The sequence below is a fragment of the Synchiropus splendidus genome, chromosome 6, assembly GCF_027744825.2.
Source record: "Synchiropus splendidus isolate RoL2022-P1 chromosome 6, RoL_Sspl_1.0, whole genome shotgun sequence".
NCBI lineage: Eukaryota > Metazoa > Chordata > Actinopteri > Syngnathiformes > Callionymidae > Synchiropus > Synchiropus splendidus.
Window position 1 is genome coordinate 12646158 of NC_071339.1, and position 14091 is coordinate 12660248.

General features: G+C 43.3%; 3 protein-coding genes across 6 annotated transcripts in view; 2 read left to right on the forward strand and 1 right to left on the reverse strand.

Moving 5' to 3' along the window:
- The window catches only part of LOC128760307 (SLIT-ROBO Rho GTPase-activating protein 3-like), a 31315-nt gene extending 28595 nt beyond the window's left edge, over positions 1-2720 (reverse strand). For 2 of the 3 annotated variants that reach the window (XM_053867603.1, XM_053867605.1), the window contains exon 1: positions 2278-2720. In XM_053867603.1, coding sequence (XP_053723578.1) covers positions 2278-2344 — 67 coding nt within the window. In that variant the 5' untranslated portion in view covers positions 2345-2720. The remainder of the gene's footprint in view (positions 1-2277) is intronic. The other variant, XM_053867604.1, reaches the window with a different exon arrangement.
- A 2885-nt stretch (positions 2721-5605) lies between these two features.
- Positions 5606-12818, forward strand: ptgis (prostaglandin I2 (prostacyclin) synthase). 2 transcript variants are annotated; one of them, XM_053867606.1, is made up of 10 exons: positions 5606-5746; positions 7086-7209; positions 7785-7960; positions 8036-8182; positions 8268-8380; positions 8457-8638; positions 10483-10645; positions 10838-11019; positions 12133-12284; positions 12598-12818. In XM_053867606.1, the coding sequence occupies exons 1-10, from the start codon at positions 5679-5681 to the stop codon at positions 12779-12781; spliced, it is 1491 nt and encodes a 496-aa protein (XP_053723581.1). In that variant the 5' UTR covers positions 5606-5678; the 3' UTR covers positions 12782-12818. The 2 variants fall into 2 exon arrangements, with proteins under 2 accessions (XP_053723581.1, XP_053723583.1); XM_053867608.1 differs by lacking the exon at positions 7086-7209 and having other exon boundaries at positions 5615-5746.
- A 272-nt stretch (positions 12819-13090) lies between these two features.
- Positions 13091-14091, forward strand: part of kcnb1 (potassium voltage-gated channel, Shab-related subfamily, member 1) — a 31870-nt gene continuing 30869 nt past the window's right edge. The window contains exon 1 of the mRNA XM_053868422.1: positions 13091-13364. Coding sequence (XP_053724397.1) covers positions 13351-13364 — 14 coding nt within the window. The 5' untranslated portion in view covers positions 13091-13350. The remainder of the gene's footprint in view (positions 13365-14091) is intronic.

The window sequence follows — 14091 nt, forward strand, 5'->3', positions numbered from 1 at the left end:
AGCAAAGCCCAGCCCGGCTCAGAAATGATCCAAACGCAGTCACAAAATGAGCTTAACATGTCAGCTTAACAGCTTTTACTGAAAGTGAGATGGGAGAAGGAGAGCTGATGGAGCAGCGCTGCACGGCGTGGGGGACGTATAAATAAATATTGAAAAAGGAGGAAGTGAATCGCAATTTTTGCAACTTGTTTCAAGCTATTTTGTGGACATAAAGCTGTCCCTGAAAATACCTTGATATTCACAGGACGGAGGAAAACTTTAAAGCTGGCGCTCACAGACGTCACAAAACTGTTGAGTGGATTAATGATGGATTAAACATTAAACACATGGGCTCAATACCAAGGCATACGTTTGCTCTTTAACAGTAGCCATTAGCTATGTAGTGTCATGTGCACATTTGTTTCCAATTGATTTGCAGTGAAGAGAGGAAATATTTAAAATATATATATTTTAAATCCCATCATAGGGGGCCGCCCTCAGCTGCTAAAGCACTGGGGAGATCAAAAGGAGATGTTTTTGCCACTAAAATACATCTGAGATGAGTGAGTTACGGAGGTTTGAGTGAGGAAAGTATGAAAGCCTGTCATGACTCATGGTTTGGAGACTGAGAAGAAGACAGGCAGCAGAGGTATAAGCGAAGGCACTGAGGTCCTCGTGAGGCAAACAAGCCGCTGCTCCTCCACATCAAGAGGAGTCAGCTGAGGTGGCTCAGGCATCTGTTTCGGATGGCTCACCGTCGCCTCCCTAGAGAGGTGTTCCGGGCGTGCCCCACAGGGAAGAGGCCCTGGGGAAGACCCAGCACACATTGGAGCGACTATATCTCATGGTAGCTTGGGAACACCTCGGGGTCCCTCCAGAAGAAGAGGAGGAAGTGTGTGGGGGACATGGAAGTCTGGGCATCCCTGCTCAGACTGCTGCCTCTGCGTCCCCGATAAGCGGGATGAAGAACAGAAAAGTACAAAAAAAAACACTGCTTTTTTTCCTTTCAAAGCTGAATGAATTAAAAAGGTAAAAACAAAAATCACATTCAGCACTGTGACTCTTTCAAACACAAGTTGATAGTCGGCCCAGACAGTTAGAAGCAGGGGAGCTCAGGGTTTCCTGGCATGTGAGCCCCTTTTAAAATGATATGAGTCATTCCAGACATTTCATAAAACCCACAGACTCGTGTGTTTTAAACAGAACATTTAAAATGTAATTTTTTTAGCCAAAGAATCTCTCCCAAAACATAGTCACATGACACAGGGCAACTACCAACAGCAGTTGAACAGTTGTGGGTGTAATGTTTATCTGTCTGTCTGTGTATTACTCAAAAAGTAAAACTGATCTGAATGATGTTTTTATTTTGGGAAATGTCGGTAACTAGTAAAAGAACTGACCAGATTAGATTATTAAATTCCAGTGGTGTTCTGAACTTGGACTGCAGAATGTTTTGAAGGAGGACTCAACATTCAGTTGGATGGCCTTGTGCTCACACGCCCTCCTCTGTTCAAGGCCTCCCGAAACAATAAAAGACTTTATAAAAAAACAGCATGCAGTTGATCCGCTAAAACAAATCTACATGTACCTGCCCCAACATTGTTTGAGGGTTGTTCGCTACATCCAGATTAAGATTCGGATCAGTCCTACTGAAATGAATCGAGGGTTTTTAATGTGAGAAGCAGAGAGAGTCTCCACTCCAGCGAGACCTTGTGAGGATGAGTGGCGTAGTGGCGTTCCCCACCAGCATCCTCTCCTGACCAAGCCTCTGCAGCATCACTTCCTGACTCTTTATTTGGTCACATATTTAGCAGCAGACAGTGAAATCCTTTCATGGTTCATAATTGATGCAGACATCATGCATTATTGATGGACTTTCTCAAGTGTTTGCTGTGTGACCTCCTCCAGCATTTTCCCCTTCAGATCTCTGGGAAAAGACAATATTGAGCATTTAGATGTGAAACCTGTTCGTTTTAAATCAAGACGTGCTGTGTGCACAAGGTGTCACGTGGAAGGAAGGAAGGAAGGAAGGAAGGCCGGTGTTGAGTGAGGTGAGTTCAACGCCTGATGCTCAGGTTTGGGAGCTGCATCAGCTGCACACGTTATAACGCTTCACCGGCTGATTTGGCCTGCAGGAATAAGCTCGTCACTCAGCTCGAGCACATGCATCTCATCCGATGACAGCTACATTGACACGCACGCGACATTTATCGCGATAAACAAGAGGCATTGAGTGGGATTCCAAGTGATGTTGGAAATAAAGTTGGGCAGTTCGACAAAGGCCTGCTGGTTACCAACCTTTCACTTGGGTCTCATACTCGGCAATAATCTCTTTGTCCTTCTTGACTTTCGCCTGAGATGACATTTTGGTGGAGAAAGGCGGGTACAATCCACGGAGAGAACGACGTGTGGTCGGTCCCACGACGCAGCTGAACTGCAGTCCTTCACCGGAGAGTTGAGCAGCAACAATCAGATCATTCACTTCCGAGATTTAACGCCTTTTTCTCGCGCGGGGCTGCTGCCGCTCTGCTGCGTTCAGGGGCGACGTCGACCTAAAAGTGCACCGTGATGCCGAGCTCTTCCCCCGAAAGCGAACCGTGCAGAGAGCGGATGGTTTTGCCTTGGATGGACATTTTGTTTTGTCTTCGGAATCCCCGTGAAGGTGAAAGGAAGAGCAGCGGCGAGAGTGCTGCATGTGGTCGCGCGCGTCTCCGGGCAAGTTCAATGCTGCTGCAGCACAAGACTGAATGGACGTGAAAGTCGATCTGAGGCTCCGCCCACCTCTCCCTCCTCCCTGCTTCAATACTTCGCTCCTCCAGGCAGATCAAGTCTATCACAAGGGGAAAGATGATCTACGTCACATTTTTAAATACCGTGTGTCAGTGAGAATGTATCACATCATGCTGTGGATCACAGACCCTTGACTCTACAGTATGGATGCAATCTGATACCGACCATGTCAAAATGTTCCATTGTCTGTTTGGACTGCGACTGTTTTAGTCTCTATTGTGCTCACTTTGATTTGCTCTCGAATACATTTAACCCTGTTCAATTTCTTTTTTTTTTTTTTTTGTAATAATATTTGCCTTCTAGTCGATATTTCGTATCCCTCATTTGATTTATGGTCATATAAAATTCAATAAAACCCCTCACTTGACGCTGTATTTACAGTCTTTTTCTTAAATGTTTATTTTATGTTTTAAACCGGAAATGTAACTATTTTCCCCCACAATCTTAAAATGTATTGGGCACTCACACCATATTATATTATTTGATAATAATATGAATATTATCATTTGAAAAAAATCCCCTCACAAATAAACAATAGAAATGTGAAATATTGTGGGGAAAATAATGTACTCATCACAAATCAAAAATACCAGATAGAATAGTGCAGCAAATGAAGTAGAAATGCATTAACTAAATAATGAAAATATATTCCATTCCATTCAATAATTAAAGGGGGAAAAATAAATGGAAAGAATACTTTCTAGATTTGTATGATTTCTTCAATCCTTGTTAACCTGTGAGTTGAACAGATTGCGTGGATCTACACACAATCCATTGTAAGTGTCAGGAGTTGATGAAATGTAGAATCAGTGCTTTGTTGTTTATTTATTTATTTTAAATAAAATTGAATAAAAATACCTTTTAAAGATACAGACGACTGACCTCATGTGGACTTCCTGCTCCAATACGAAACATGACAGCTCACTAAATTATTGTTTTCTATTGACAGCCACGGTTAAATTTTATGAAGTGTACCTGCCAATAAAGTAACAACACTGACAGCTCCAGGATCATACCTGGAAACCTGGGAACCTTTGAATAGCTTCAGCTGTAAGTTAACTCATCATCATTCTCAAGGTTGGATATGACATCATCATGTGTGTGACGCTTGAACTCCAACAACATGCACTGACTCAGTCTGAGATTCAGAAAAAGACAAAACACAGCAGAATTTTAGATTCAAAGTCATCCAACTGTCATCATCTGTCTGTGGAAAGAATGCTGTTTGACAGTTATCGTGTACTGCGACATTGTTATTACAGCTTTTTCACATCACTGAATGAGAAAATGATGAGTCACAATCTCGTAGCCGCAGGTTATTTAAACAGTTTCATTGCCTGATCACCTGGTTGTTTGCCTACTGCATATTAATTCAACTTCAAGCCATTTATTCATTAGTCTACTGGTTCAATGATCATTATCATTGTTGACACTGCCTGAATATTATAGATGTATGCACCACATATGAAGAAATACATTTGAAACATATAAGTATAAAATAAGTGATTCATTTTAGCTGATGAAAATCCCCAAAATTAATATTTGTGATCTGTGAAACACAACAAACTCCTGACATCATGCAGCCAAAACTACAGAGACTTGTTATTCACAGGTTCTTATGAAAACAAAATGCAAGAGTTAAAAATGCCTATGCATTGAAGGGGGAGCTGCTGAGCAAGTGCAGCTTGTAAAACTACATGTTGTTCTTCCAGTTTGAACTAACCACATTTCTGCCTCTGGAGGTTGTAAAACTACAGCTATAAAAATAGCTTTAGCCACCACTTGCTACGTGCCATTAAACTCAGCGTTGAACAAATCAGCACATGGTGCATGTGAGAGAGAATATAACTACGTCCTAAAGATGTTGGATTCACCAAGGCCTGCTTCCTCGACACAGATTGTTATTGTATAGGTGTTTTGACAACTGCTCTTAGACCTGAGGAGCTCGGATACATTCCGTCAATATTAGATTATTGTGGACATTGTGTGCCTGTGAGGTACAGATTTTAAACCTTCTGGATTTAATGAACAGATTTCATATTATAATTCGACTTTTTATTTCTCAATAAATAAAAATATTCAATGTAAGTGGAGTACATCCAGGTTTGCAGTAATATATCCAAAATATGATGAGGTATTTGCATCATAAAATGTGACCCGATACGTTCGCAATATTTTATAACAAAATCGTTTTGTTTTTGTTTTTACGTAAAAGAAATCTAAGTTAAATTACATACATGTTTTTTCTTATATCAACAGCTGATGCGTTGCGAATCGACGCAGTTGTGTCAGGAAGAGTGTGACTGCCCTCTGCTGGCGGTTTGTGAGCAACGAGTATGCCATAAATAGAAGCTAAAGCAGGTGACTTCTCCACACTTGATTATTTTTTAGTTTGAATGTCTGTCTGCTGGTCACGTCACATATCAGTGGCAGCCGACCAACTAGTTGTACTTGTTGTCTTTCAGCAGCGAGGCGCGTGAGCTGACACGGTATTTGGCACCAAATGACAAACGCTTTTCAGCGCCAACTCGTTGCGACGCACAACTAGAGTAGGAACTCTGGCATGACAGACATCAGCCGTGCAAGTTCAGACATCACCACCTGACTTAAGTGTGGAGGAATGTTCCAGAACAGTTAAGGCCAATGCAATGTTGTGATTCAACTGTTTGCCGTCTTAAATAGGTTTATTTCGAATTAAAGTCATTCCACCTCCTCTGACATGAAAGTGGTTTGAGTGGCTCCGGAGTTCCGAGGGAGCCGGTGCGTCACCCAACACACCTTCCCACACCCACATTCAGACGCGAGACTTACCGATGACCTCAGATGATCAGGATATAAGGGAGTCGCTGGCAGCGATGCTGTGAGTGCGCACGTCTGTGTCGGAGCTGCGGACCGGAACCTGAGGCACCATGCTATGGACACTATTGCTACTGATAGTCGGGCTGCTGTTATCGCTTCTCTTCTGCGCTCGCAGCAGGTAAATATCCATCTATATTTGTGCAGTTCAGAGTTCAACTGCGGGCGTGTTCTGGCCTGAGATGAGGGGTCGTGTGGCGCCGTGTACAACATCAGATGTTGGCATCCGAGACACTTTATATTTTCACAAGAAAATGAAAATAAAATACAATTCCGTTGGTTAGTCTTCTGGCAGTGTCATTTTTATTATAGTCAGCTTACACTGGGCTTGGAGGTCTGGCCTCTGGACCTGTGAACCGGACCTGGGTTAATACGCTCCAGCTCGCCAAAACCTCCAAAAATCCAGGTTAATAAAAGTATCATTCCAAGAACTTTGTAGTCACTGTACGCAAACCACAGGTATGAAGAACTGGCAGCCTTTGATAGTCATCCAAGCCTCTGATGGCATCTGCCAGTCAAATACTTTTAAACCGAAATAGTGTCATCACCACAGCAAACTTCATTTATTACAGTAAATATCGCCCCCATTTAAATCGATTTTGACTAAGAGTGTTGAGAACGGTTCACAATATAAAGCAATATAAGAACAATTCTAAGTATTTTAAGTACAGATTTTGTCTTTATTGGCTTCATTTTGGCTTTATGGAACAGTGGTTTAAAAAAAATAAATCAATGTTCATTTTATCAATATTTGTCCTTAAAACATTATTTGACGCACAGGGCAAGGGTCAAACTAGAGTTCATGTCTGCCTTTATATATACACTCAGCTGAAAAGCAAAACTATGCTCATCCAAACTGAGATAGTCCAAAATCTTTATAGATGGTTTTCAATTATTATTTTGCATGTTGAAGGCCAAGAAAGTCAATATTTTAACTTTCATTCATATCTGTGGGAAAGACGTTCAAATGCTACAAGGAAGGAAAGCTAGTGAAAATGGTCATTACTAATATGAGAAGTACAAAAATGGCATTAATAGCATTTTAAATTTGACGCTGTTAGAAATACAACTTTCTAGAGTTTCTCCCAATACAGGCCGCATGTGGGTGTGCTGCTGGAGGTAGTGAAGGTGATCCTGGCAAATGAGGCAAGGGAGACTGGAATACTCAGGGAGAAGTCTGTTACCAGATTATGTTCATGGGAATTGAGCTTCACCTCACCTCAGGTCGATTACTAGAAGAAAAGTCTGACGCACGTTTGACCCTCCCCCCCCAGAATTCTGATGCGCGTGAGGTGGCCTCATTATGCAATGGGTTAACTGTCAAGATGCTATCTTGCTTTTTCACATGTCTTCATGAGAGAATATGGTTGAGGATTTTCAGTTACCATCTGAACAGGCAGCGATGATTTTATTTTTCAAATCCTGCTGAGAAGATTGTTTCTTTTTTATTTCTCTTGTAGGCGTCCCAACGAACCGCCGCTGGACAAAGGTTTGATTCCCTGGTTGGGACACGCTCTGTCGTTTGGAAAAGATGCCCCAAGGTTTTTGGCTCAGATGAAAGCTAAGCATGGCGACATCTTCACTGTGAGTTTTGTTTACAGCTGGTCTGTTAAAAAGGAACAACGCCACCAATTCACCGATGAAAAACAAAGATGATTTCCTGTTAAGTTGAGAGTGTTATCTTTCGCGCTTGACATGTGATGTTAGTTGGTGCTAGGTTTCAAGTGAAGGTTATCTAGAGACTCACTGTTCTAGCTGCTTGAGGTCACCTTCACTTTCTCTTATGACACTGAGACACACATGCACAAATACACTGCCAGAAAATATCCACTTTATATTGAATCGAAAACACATGCAAGTGGAAATTAATTACAAATAATAAGCAACGTCTCATAGTGTCAAAGTTGATCTTGCCACAGTGATTCCACAGTAAAATTGAACCTGAAACCACTTTTAAACATCATTATAGTATATAAATTAACTATGTAGAGAGATAAGTGTAACTTGATAGTTCATATCATTTATTCAAAGTGAATGCTTAATAAATGAACGGTCGTTTGTTAGAAAATCTGGTGAAATGCAGCTGTGATGTGATCTGTAAATTCCCTGACACTGGATCTTGCCTTCAGGAGACTTCATGTCCTTCATCTCTTTTTCAGGTGCGCGTGGCTGGGTGTTATGTGACTATACTGTTGGACCCAAACTCCTTCGATGCGGTGCTCAACGACACGATCTGTCTGGACAGTACTCGGAACCGGAGCAAGATCATCCACCGGGTTTTCGACCTGCATCTGCCAAGTGTGCAGCCAGGAGCTGAGCGGAGATGGATGGAAAAGTAAAACGTGTCAGAGTGACGCATCCAGTTATGGCGACGGAGAAATGAATTGTGCGCATCTCTTGTTTTTGTCAGGCACTTTCAAGGCCTGAGTCTGTCTCGACTCGTGACTTCCATGGACGCAGAACTGCAGGAGATTCTGTGGAGTGAGCAGACAGGATGGGGGTTGACAGAGTGGAAACCGGAAGGGCTCTACAGCCTCTGCTACAGCTTCCTCTTCAGGTTGCATCAGAAACGTCCTGCTCCTTACCACATCACAAAAACACAAAATGACCCAATTCTAATGCAGCCACTGTTTCCTGCGCAGGGCGGGGTATCTCACGCTGTTTGAGAGGAAAGAAAATGCTGCTGCTGTTTACAAAGAGTTCCGCAAGTTTGATGAGCTTCTCGCCAAACTGGCTCGTGGTTGTGTTCGGAGCGGTAAAGTGAATTTGCATCCTATCCGTTTCCTACATGAATGCTCGTCGTTTATGCCAAACATTTTGGATCATGGCAGGAGAGAGAAAAGAGGCCTACACCTCTCGGCAGCGGCTGTGGGAACTGCTGTCCCCCAAGTGGCTGCACGGAGGAGCCTCTGACCTCTGCTGGCAGCAAAGTTACCACAGCTTCCTTCAACAAGAAGGTGTGGATGCTGAGATGCAGAGGAAAGCTCTACTGCTGCAACTCTGGACCACACAGGTGAGAGTGGAGCATGCTCCAGCATAAACCAGCAACACTGCTACCCAAACACACACAGCTTCCCATACCCTGACTGCACTCTGAAATTCTTCCCATGACCTGCATGCTAAGGTTGCAGAGCCAATGGATTCCTGTCTGTCACGGTAACATGCTGCAACACGCAGCACGGAGTAATTCAGCTCCTGCAGTAGTCATCAATGAGTGCGGTTGGATTTTGCACACGAGAACAGGAACCGACAGGAATGACTCAGGCAGCGATGACGTCTGTCCCAGAGTTTACAGCCCCTTCACGTGCAAGGTCTGGTCCCGTCAGATTGATCAGGAAATTCCCTTTTGGCCCCCTCCTCCATTTTTCAGTAGCAATGGTGGGAATAGGGCGGGTGTTCATGTTGTCCCTCCAGGCTGAGAAAATTAGAATAGAATACCTAGATGTTTAGCGTCTGTGTCCCTAATTTAATTTAATTTAATTTAATTTTGTTCAAATAAAACTAGTAGCAGTATATACTAGTATATATACTAGTATATATATATATATATATATATCTTTTACTGTCTTGAAAATATTTGTATAAGAATTTCAATTTTATAAGAATTTCAAGTACATTCAGAGTAGTGGAAACCCTGGCCATTGTGTAGTGAAAAACATCCCTGAACAAAAGCAAACAGATGCTTTTATTTGCTTTTGTTCAGGGATGTTTGTTGCTGTTGTTCATCCTTGCTGCGACGTGTCTTGTGCATCAGTGTGATCAGTGGACCAGAAACTTGTGCACTTACTAAGGTTCCCTGTTGTTTGGAATGCAAACTATTAAATTCAATTAAATTAAAATCATTTTTTGTTGTAATGAATCGTAATTAACTTGTTAAAATCCCATATATATATATATATATGGGATTTATATATATATATATATATATATATATATATATATATATATATATATATATATATATATATATATATATATATTTGATTGCGTGTTAGAATCTAAGTTTGGGAGTAATTATTTTATTTATTCCATTTTTTTACCATGTGAAATTTTGAATCACTGCCCAGTTTGGCCAGATGGGGGAGGTAGCGGGCTGTTTCAGCGTTGTTCTGACATTCCTCAAAAAGGATGTAGCAGAGGCTTTTAAGTGGCCAACTGGAGCGGGAATCTCCCTGGAATATGTTCCTGCCATGAAAACACTGAGTGACGGCGTAGGTGGGTGGAGGGGTGATTGTGGGCTTTAAATAGTCTGTGGCTGCTGCTGGTCCGGGGAAAGACCACACAGCCTCCACACGCCTGTGCACCAACACATCTGCAGGGAGATGTGAGCACAGTTGGGCTGGGATGGAAATTGGAGCAGCACTGCAGAGAGGATTAGCTGGAGTAGTGAGGAAATATGGAGCAAGATGTTTAAATGGAGAGGAGCTTTCATTCACATGATGTGTGCTGAGATAAGCGTCCTGGAGCTCATTGGTCACTCGAGCCGTCAGGGCCAGGGAGGTAATGTGGCTCAACTGTTGTCGCTTTTGGGCATTTGCCCAGTCTGTCAATGGACAGCAGATCTGAGGTAGAAAAAGAACAGCGCCCTTAACCTGCAGCAATTACTGTCTGACAGGATCAGGTGTCTCACCCAGCGGCCGACAGCTTTGTCTCCTAATACCTCACTGGGCTTTTCTCTGGATGAGATGGAAGCACGCTGCTTTGTGAAAGCAAACAGTCTGACTTAACCTGGAAACGTGCTTGTTTTTCACGCATTCATGTTCCAGTAGACGCCCAGACTGGACGCTGAATCAGTCCCCGCCAAACAAACACAGGCTTGTTGTTGTTTCCTCACTGATGACTCCTTATTTATATTAGTGTAACGCAGGACCTGCTGCCTTCTGGCTGCTCGCCTTCCTCCTCAAACACCCCGAGGCCATGGAAGCAGTTCAGGCTGAGATCAGAGGTCTGACTCTGCAGGAAGGTTCCCAGCAGCGTCCCCACATCCAGCGCCTGGAAACACAGCGCACACCTGTGTTCGGTATGTAGCAGCTGCTGCAGCTTTCCCTCGCTATCCACTAGAGATTTTCCATCTTGGGGCCGGACCAATTTGGGGACGTGGAAACACACGCAGCTAAGACCTGTGGAAAACAACAGCAGCAGGAAAACAATCTAAATGACACCCACGTGAATTTGCTTATTTAATTTTCACTGACATCATTCCTTCCTGCAGACAGCGTTCTGAGCGAGACTCTGCGGCTGACGGCGGCCGTGATGATCACCAGGGAGGTGGTGAAAGACAAGGCTCTACGCATGGGGAACGGGGAGACGTACCACCTGAGACGTGGGGACAAAGTCAGTCTGTTCCCTCTGCTCAGTCCACAAATGGACCCACACATCCACCAAGATCCACAGGTCTGATCTTCCATCAAACGTCACCCCTAACAGAAACACAAATTGTTTTCCGGACTTGAGTTTTCCGCTCAGGGAAATTCAACTGTACACAATTCCCTTTCTACTCTATTTCTAGAACCGCCTTCTCCCTTTGGTTCTCCCACATTTACTTGCAGATCCAAAGCGGAGGTGGTTGTAAAGCAACAATCCTTTCTGTAACATCTGTTTGAAAACTGCTGCTATCTGGATGGTTTCTTTCAGTTTAGCCAAACTTCTCGCTCTTTGAATCAAATCAAAGCAGGCAGCATCAATGTTTCTGGAACTGTCCTTTTCACCTGAAGGGACAAGCTCATGCACAGCAACAACTATCGCTGCTGCGATTACTACTACTACTACGATTACTGACTCCACTCATGCTCATTCATCTTCTTTAATAATCCCTTCAGCTCTGTCAGAGGGATGCGGGGATGCTCCCGGGTCTGAGTGGAAATTCATTCTCTCCCACTTATGCTGGGTTTACAGTGTGGTGTCCACCATGTTGGACAGTGAAACACGTGAGCGTCTAAGCTCAACATGCTGCGAGCAATAACTGAGCTTCATCTGGTTTAAAATAAAGTCAGTGAATTTAAAAACTGCAGCCATGTAAGCATGGTGATGGATTGTTTTGAACATTGCAGCTTGGCATCAGGGTCTCTGATGGTTGGGAAAATGCTTTTTACCAAATAGCAACAGTTCATCTTGGGTGAATGATGGAAGACCGATCGAAAAAGGTTGAGATGTTGTGAAATAAAGACAGAAAATTGAAAGGGAAATAGTTTTGTCGTGGAATTTTTGCGAATTATTGACTCAAATTGGGAATAAAAGAACAAGATTTGAATGAATACAAGGCTAAAATTATACACTGTGAGCCAGAGAGCTTCAGAGAAATGGCCACATGTGGCCCCTGAGCCATGCTTTGTTCATGTCGATTTCATCAGTAGAATTATTGATGTACACTGTCTCCCACTTTACATACTACACATCCCACCATGCACTGCAACAGTTGAAGCACTGATCACATCTGAACGAGCCACTATAAAACTAGATACATTCAGAGCCATCAAATGCAATTATTTTTATGTTCCCTCTTAACAGGAATTCAAGTATGATCGCTTTTTGAATGAAGATCTGACAATGAAGGATGAATTCTACAAAGAGGGAAGGCGTCTCAAGTACTTCACAATGCCCTGGGGAGCAGGGAGTAACATCTGCGTGGGGAAAGACTTCGCTGTGACTTCCATTAAAAAGTGAGGAATCCTTTCAAGAATCGAAGCTTCAGATGAGTTATGTGATGGCTTTTCCACATCCAGGCGTTTTCCTTGAATCCCCATCATGAGCAATGGACCACAAACTGTAGAATCTCAGTCTTAAATGAACTATATTATCCTTTTAGTTCCTCTTTCATCTCTCCCATTAGCAAGGCGCTGCAGTACACTAATTACTCCTCGACTGTGAAGAGGGGAGAGAGGAGGGCTCACACCCACTTACAGCCGATCCAATGTTAGTCAAAGGTCAAACTCTTTAGGTTGTGATGGCGACTTCTTTCTCTCAACTTCACAGATTTGTCTTTTTGATCCTGACGCATCTGGAACTGAAGTTGTGTGACCCGGACGCGGAGCTGCCTCCGTTCAATCGCAGTCGCTACGGTTTTGGGATGCTGCAGCCCGAGGGCGACCTCCAGATTCAGTACCGACTCAAGAGGACGCTCAACAAAATGTCACAGAGTGATTTATGTGAACAGTGAACATTTTTCTACCCAATGTGTTTTTGTATTTAATATATTGTCGTATCAATAAAAGCTGTTTGGACTAGCAGTGTGTGTTTTTAGGGGGAATTTAAAGTATAGTACTTATGTAGAAATACTAAACTAGAAAAAGTCCAATTTAGGTTTATGGACTTGAGATTGATTTGAATAGACGAAAGAGCTCTGTTAAGACACAGAGACATGTAAATCAATGTAGCTGAAACAGACCTCGGTGGATGTGAAGGGTTAAAGAGATGTGGAGGAGAGCGGGGAGCCTCCTGGATCCTCCTTCAGCGCGCAGCGCCTCTTCACTCAGCTGACTGCAAACACACCGTGCTCATCACTCTCGGCACGTACTTGTTGATCTTCGGACCAAAAAAAAAAAGATCGCACCGCGGGATGCTGAGGAACCAGCCGGAGGTTCGGCTGTAGATCTCGCTGGAGACTGGTGTGACATGTCGGAGGCAGAGGAGGGGGAGTTGGACTGGGTTGGACCCTGGCTGCAGTAAAACCGTTAACCTCCTTGATATATATTTTTTCCTTGTGATTCGTCCGCACCAGCCGTTTGAATGTTCGCAGTGAGGTGAGCAGATTTGCCAACAACTAATGGCCATGACGGTGAATTCATATGGGTTTGAATATTCATGAGGCGTCAAGCGTGTGTCATATAACTCTGCACCATCATGAGAGAACAAACGCGAACAAGCGCGTTCACAATATGGCAGGTTGGTGATTCAACCTCTCTTTTCGCCTCGCGTTGCAGTTTCCCCTTGACATAAAAGGTGTTTATTTATTTCATCGAAGCTGCTCGTGAGTAAAACAGAAGGGTGGAGGCTCATTCAGTCTTATTTCCTACTGATTCTGCGCATCTGGTTACCGCATCTCTCGAAACAAACCAATCGAACGGCGTCGTGTTGTTGTTGTGGGTTGACCAAAATGCGAGGGGAAAACTTTGTGTAACACTCGCCACATCGTGTTCCAGGTGTTTCCCAAATCATGTTCGACCCTAAATGTGGAATGCGTGTCTCAGTTTAGGGAACAAGGTGTTTCAGCACCAGCCTACTGGACAGCGGTCAAACGTCAGATCAGAAAAACAGACAGACTGTAAACGAGCGCGAATGACATTAATAAACCTGTTTATTGTTTAGAAACGAGTGGCTGAACTGTCAGTGATTCACGGGTTCTGGAAACAGCACGTACTGTGCATCAACCATCCATTTAACTGGAACAAAAGTCATCCCAAACTTGAACAAAATGGCAGGAGGAAGAGTCACAGGAAGCCTCTGGTGCTTTTGTACATGTTCTTAGAT

Coding starts and splice junctions, on each gene's coding strand:
- ptgis (XM_053867606.1), top strand. CDS start 5,679: ATGCTATGGACACTATTGCTACTGATAGTCGGGCTGCTGTTATCGCTT. Junction 8,183..8,267: donor TGCTACAGCTTCCTCTTCAG/GTTGCATCAGAA, acceptor TTTCCTGCGCAG/GGCGGGGTATCTCACGCTGT. Junction 12,285..12,597: donor GCTGTGACTTCCATTAAAAA/GTGAGGAATCCT, acceptor TCAACTTCACAG/ATTTGTCTTTTTGATCCTGA.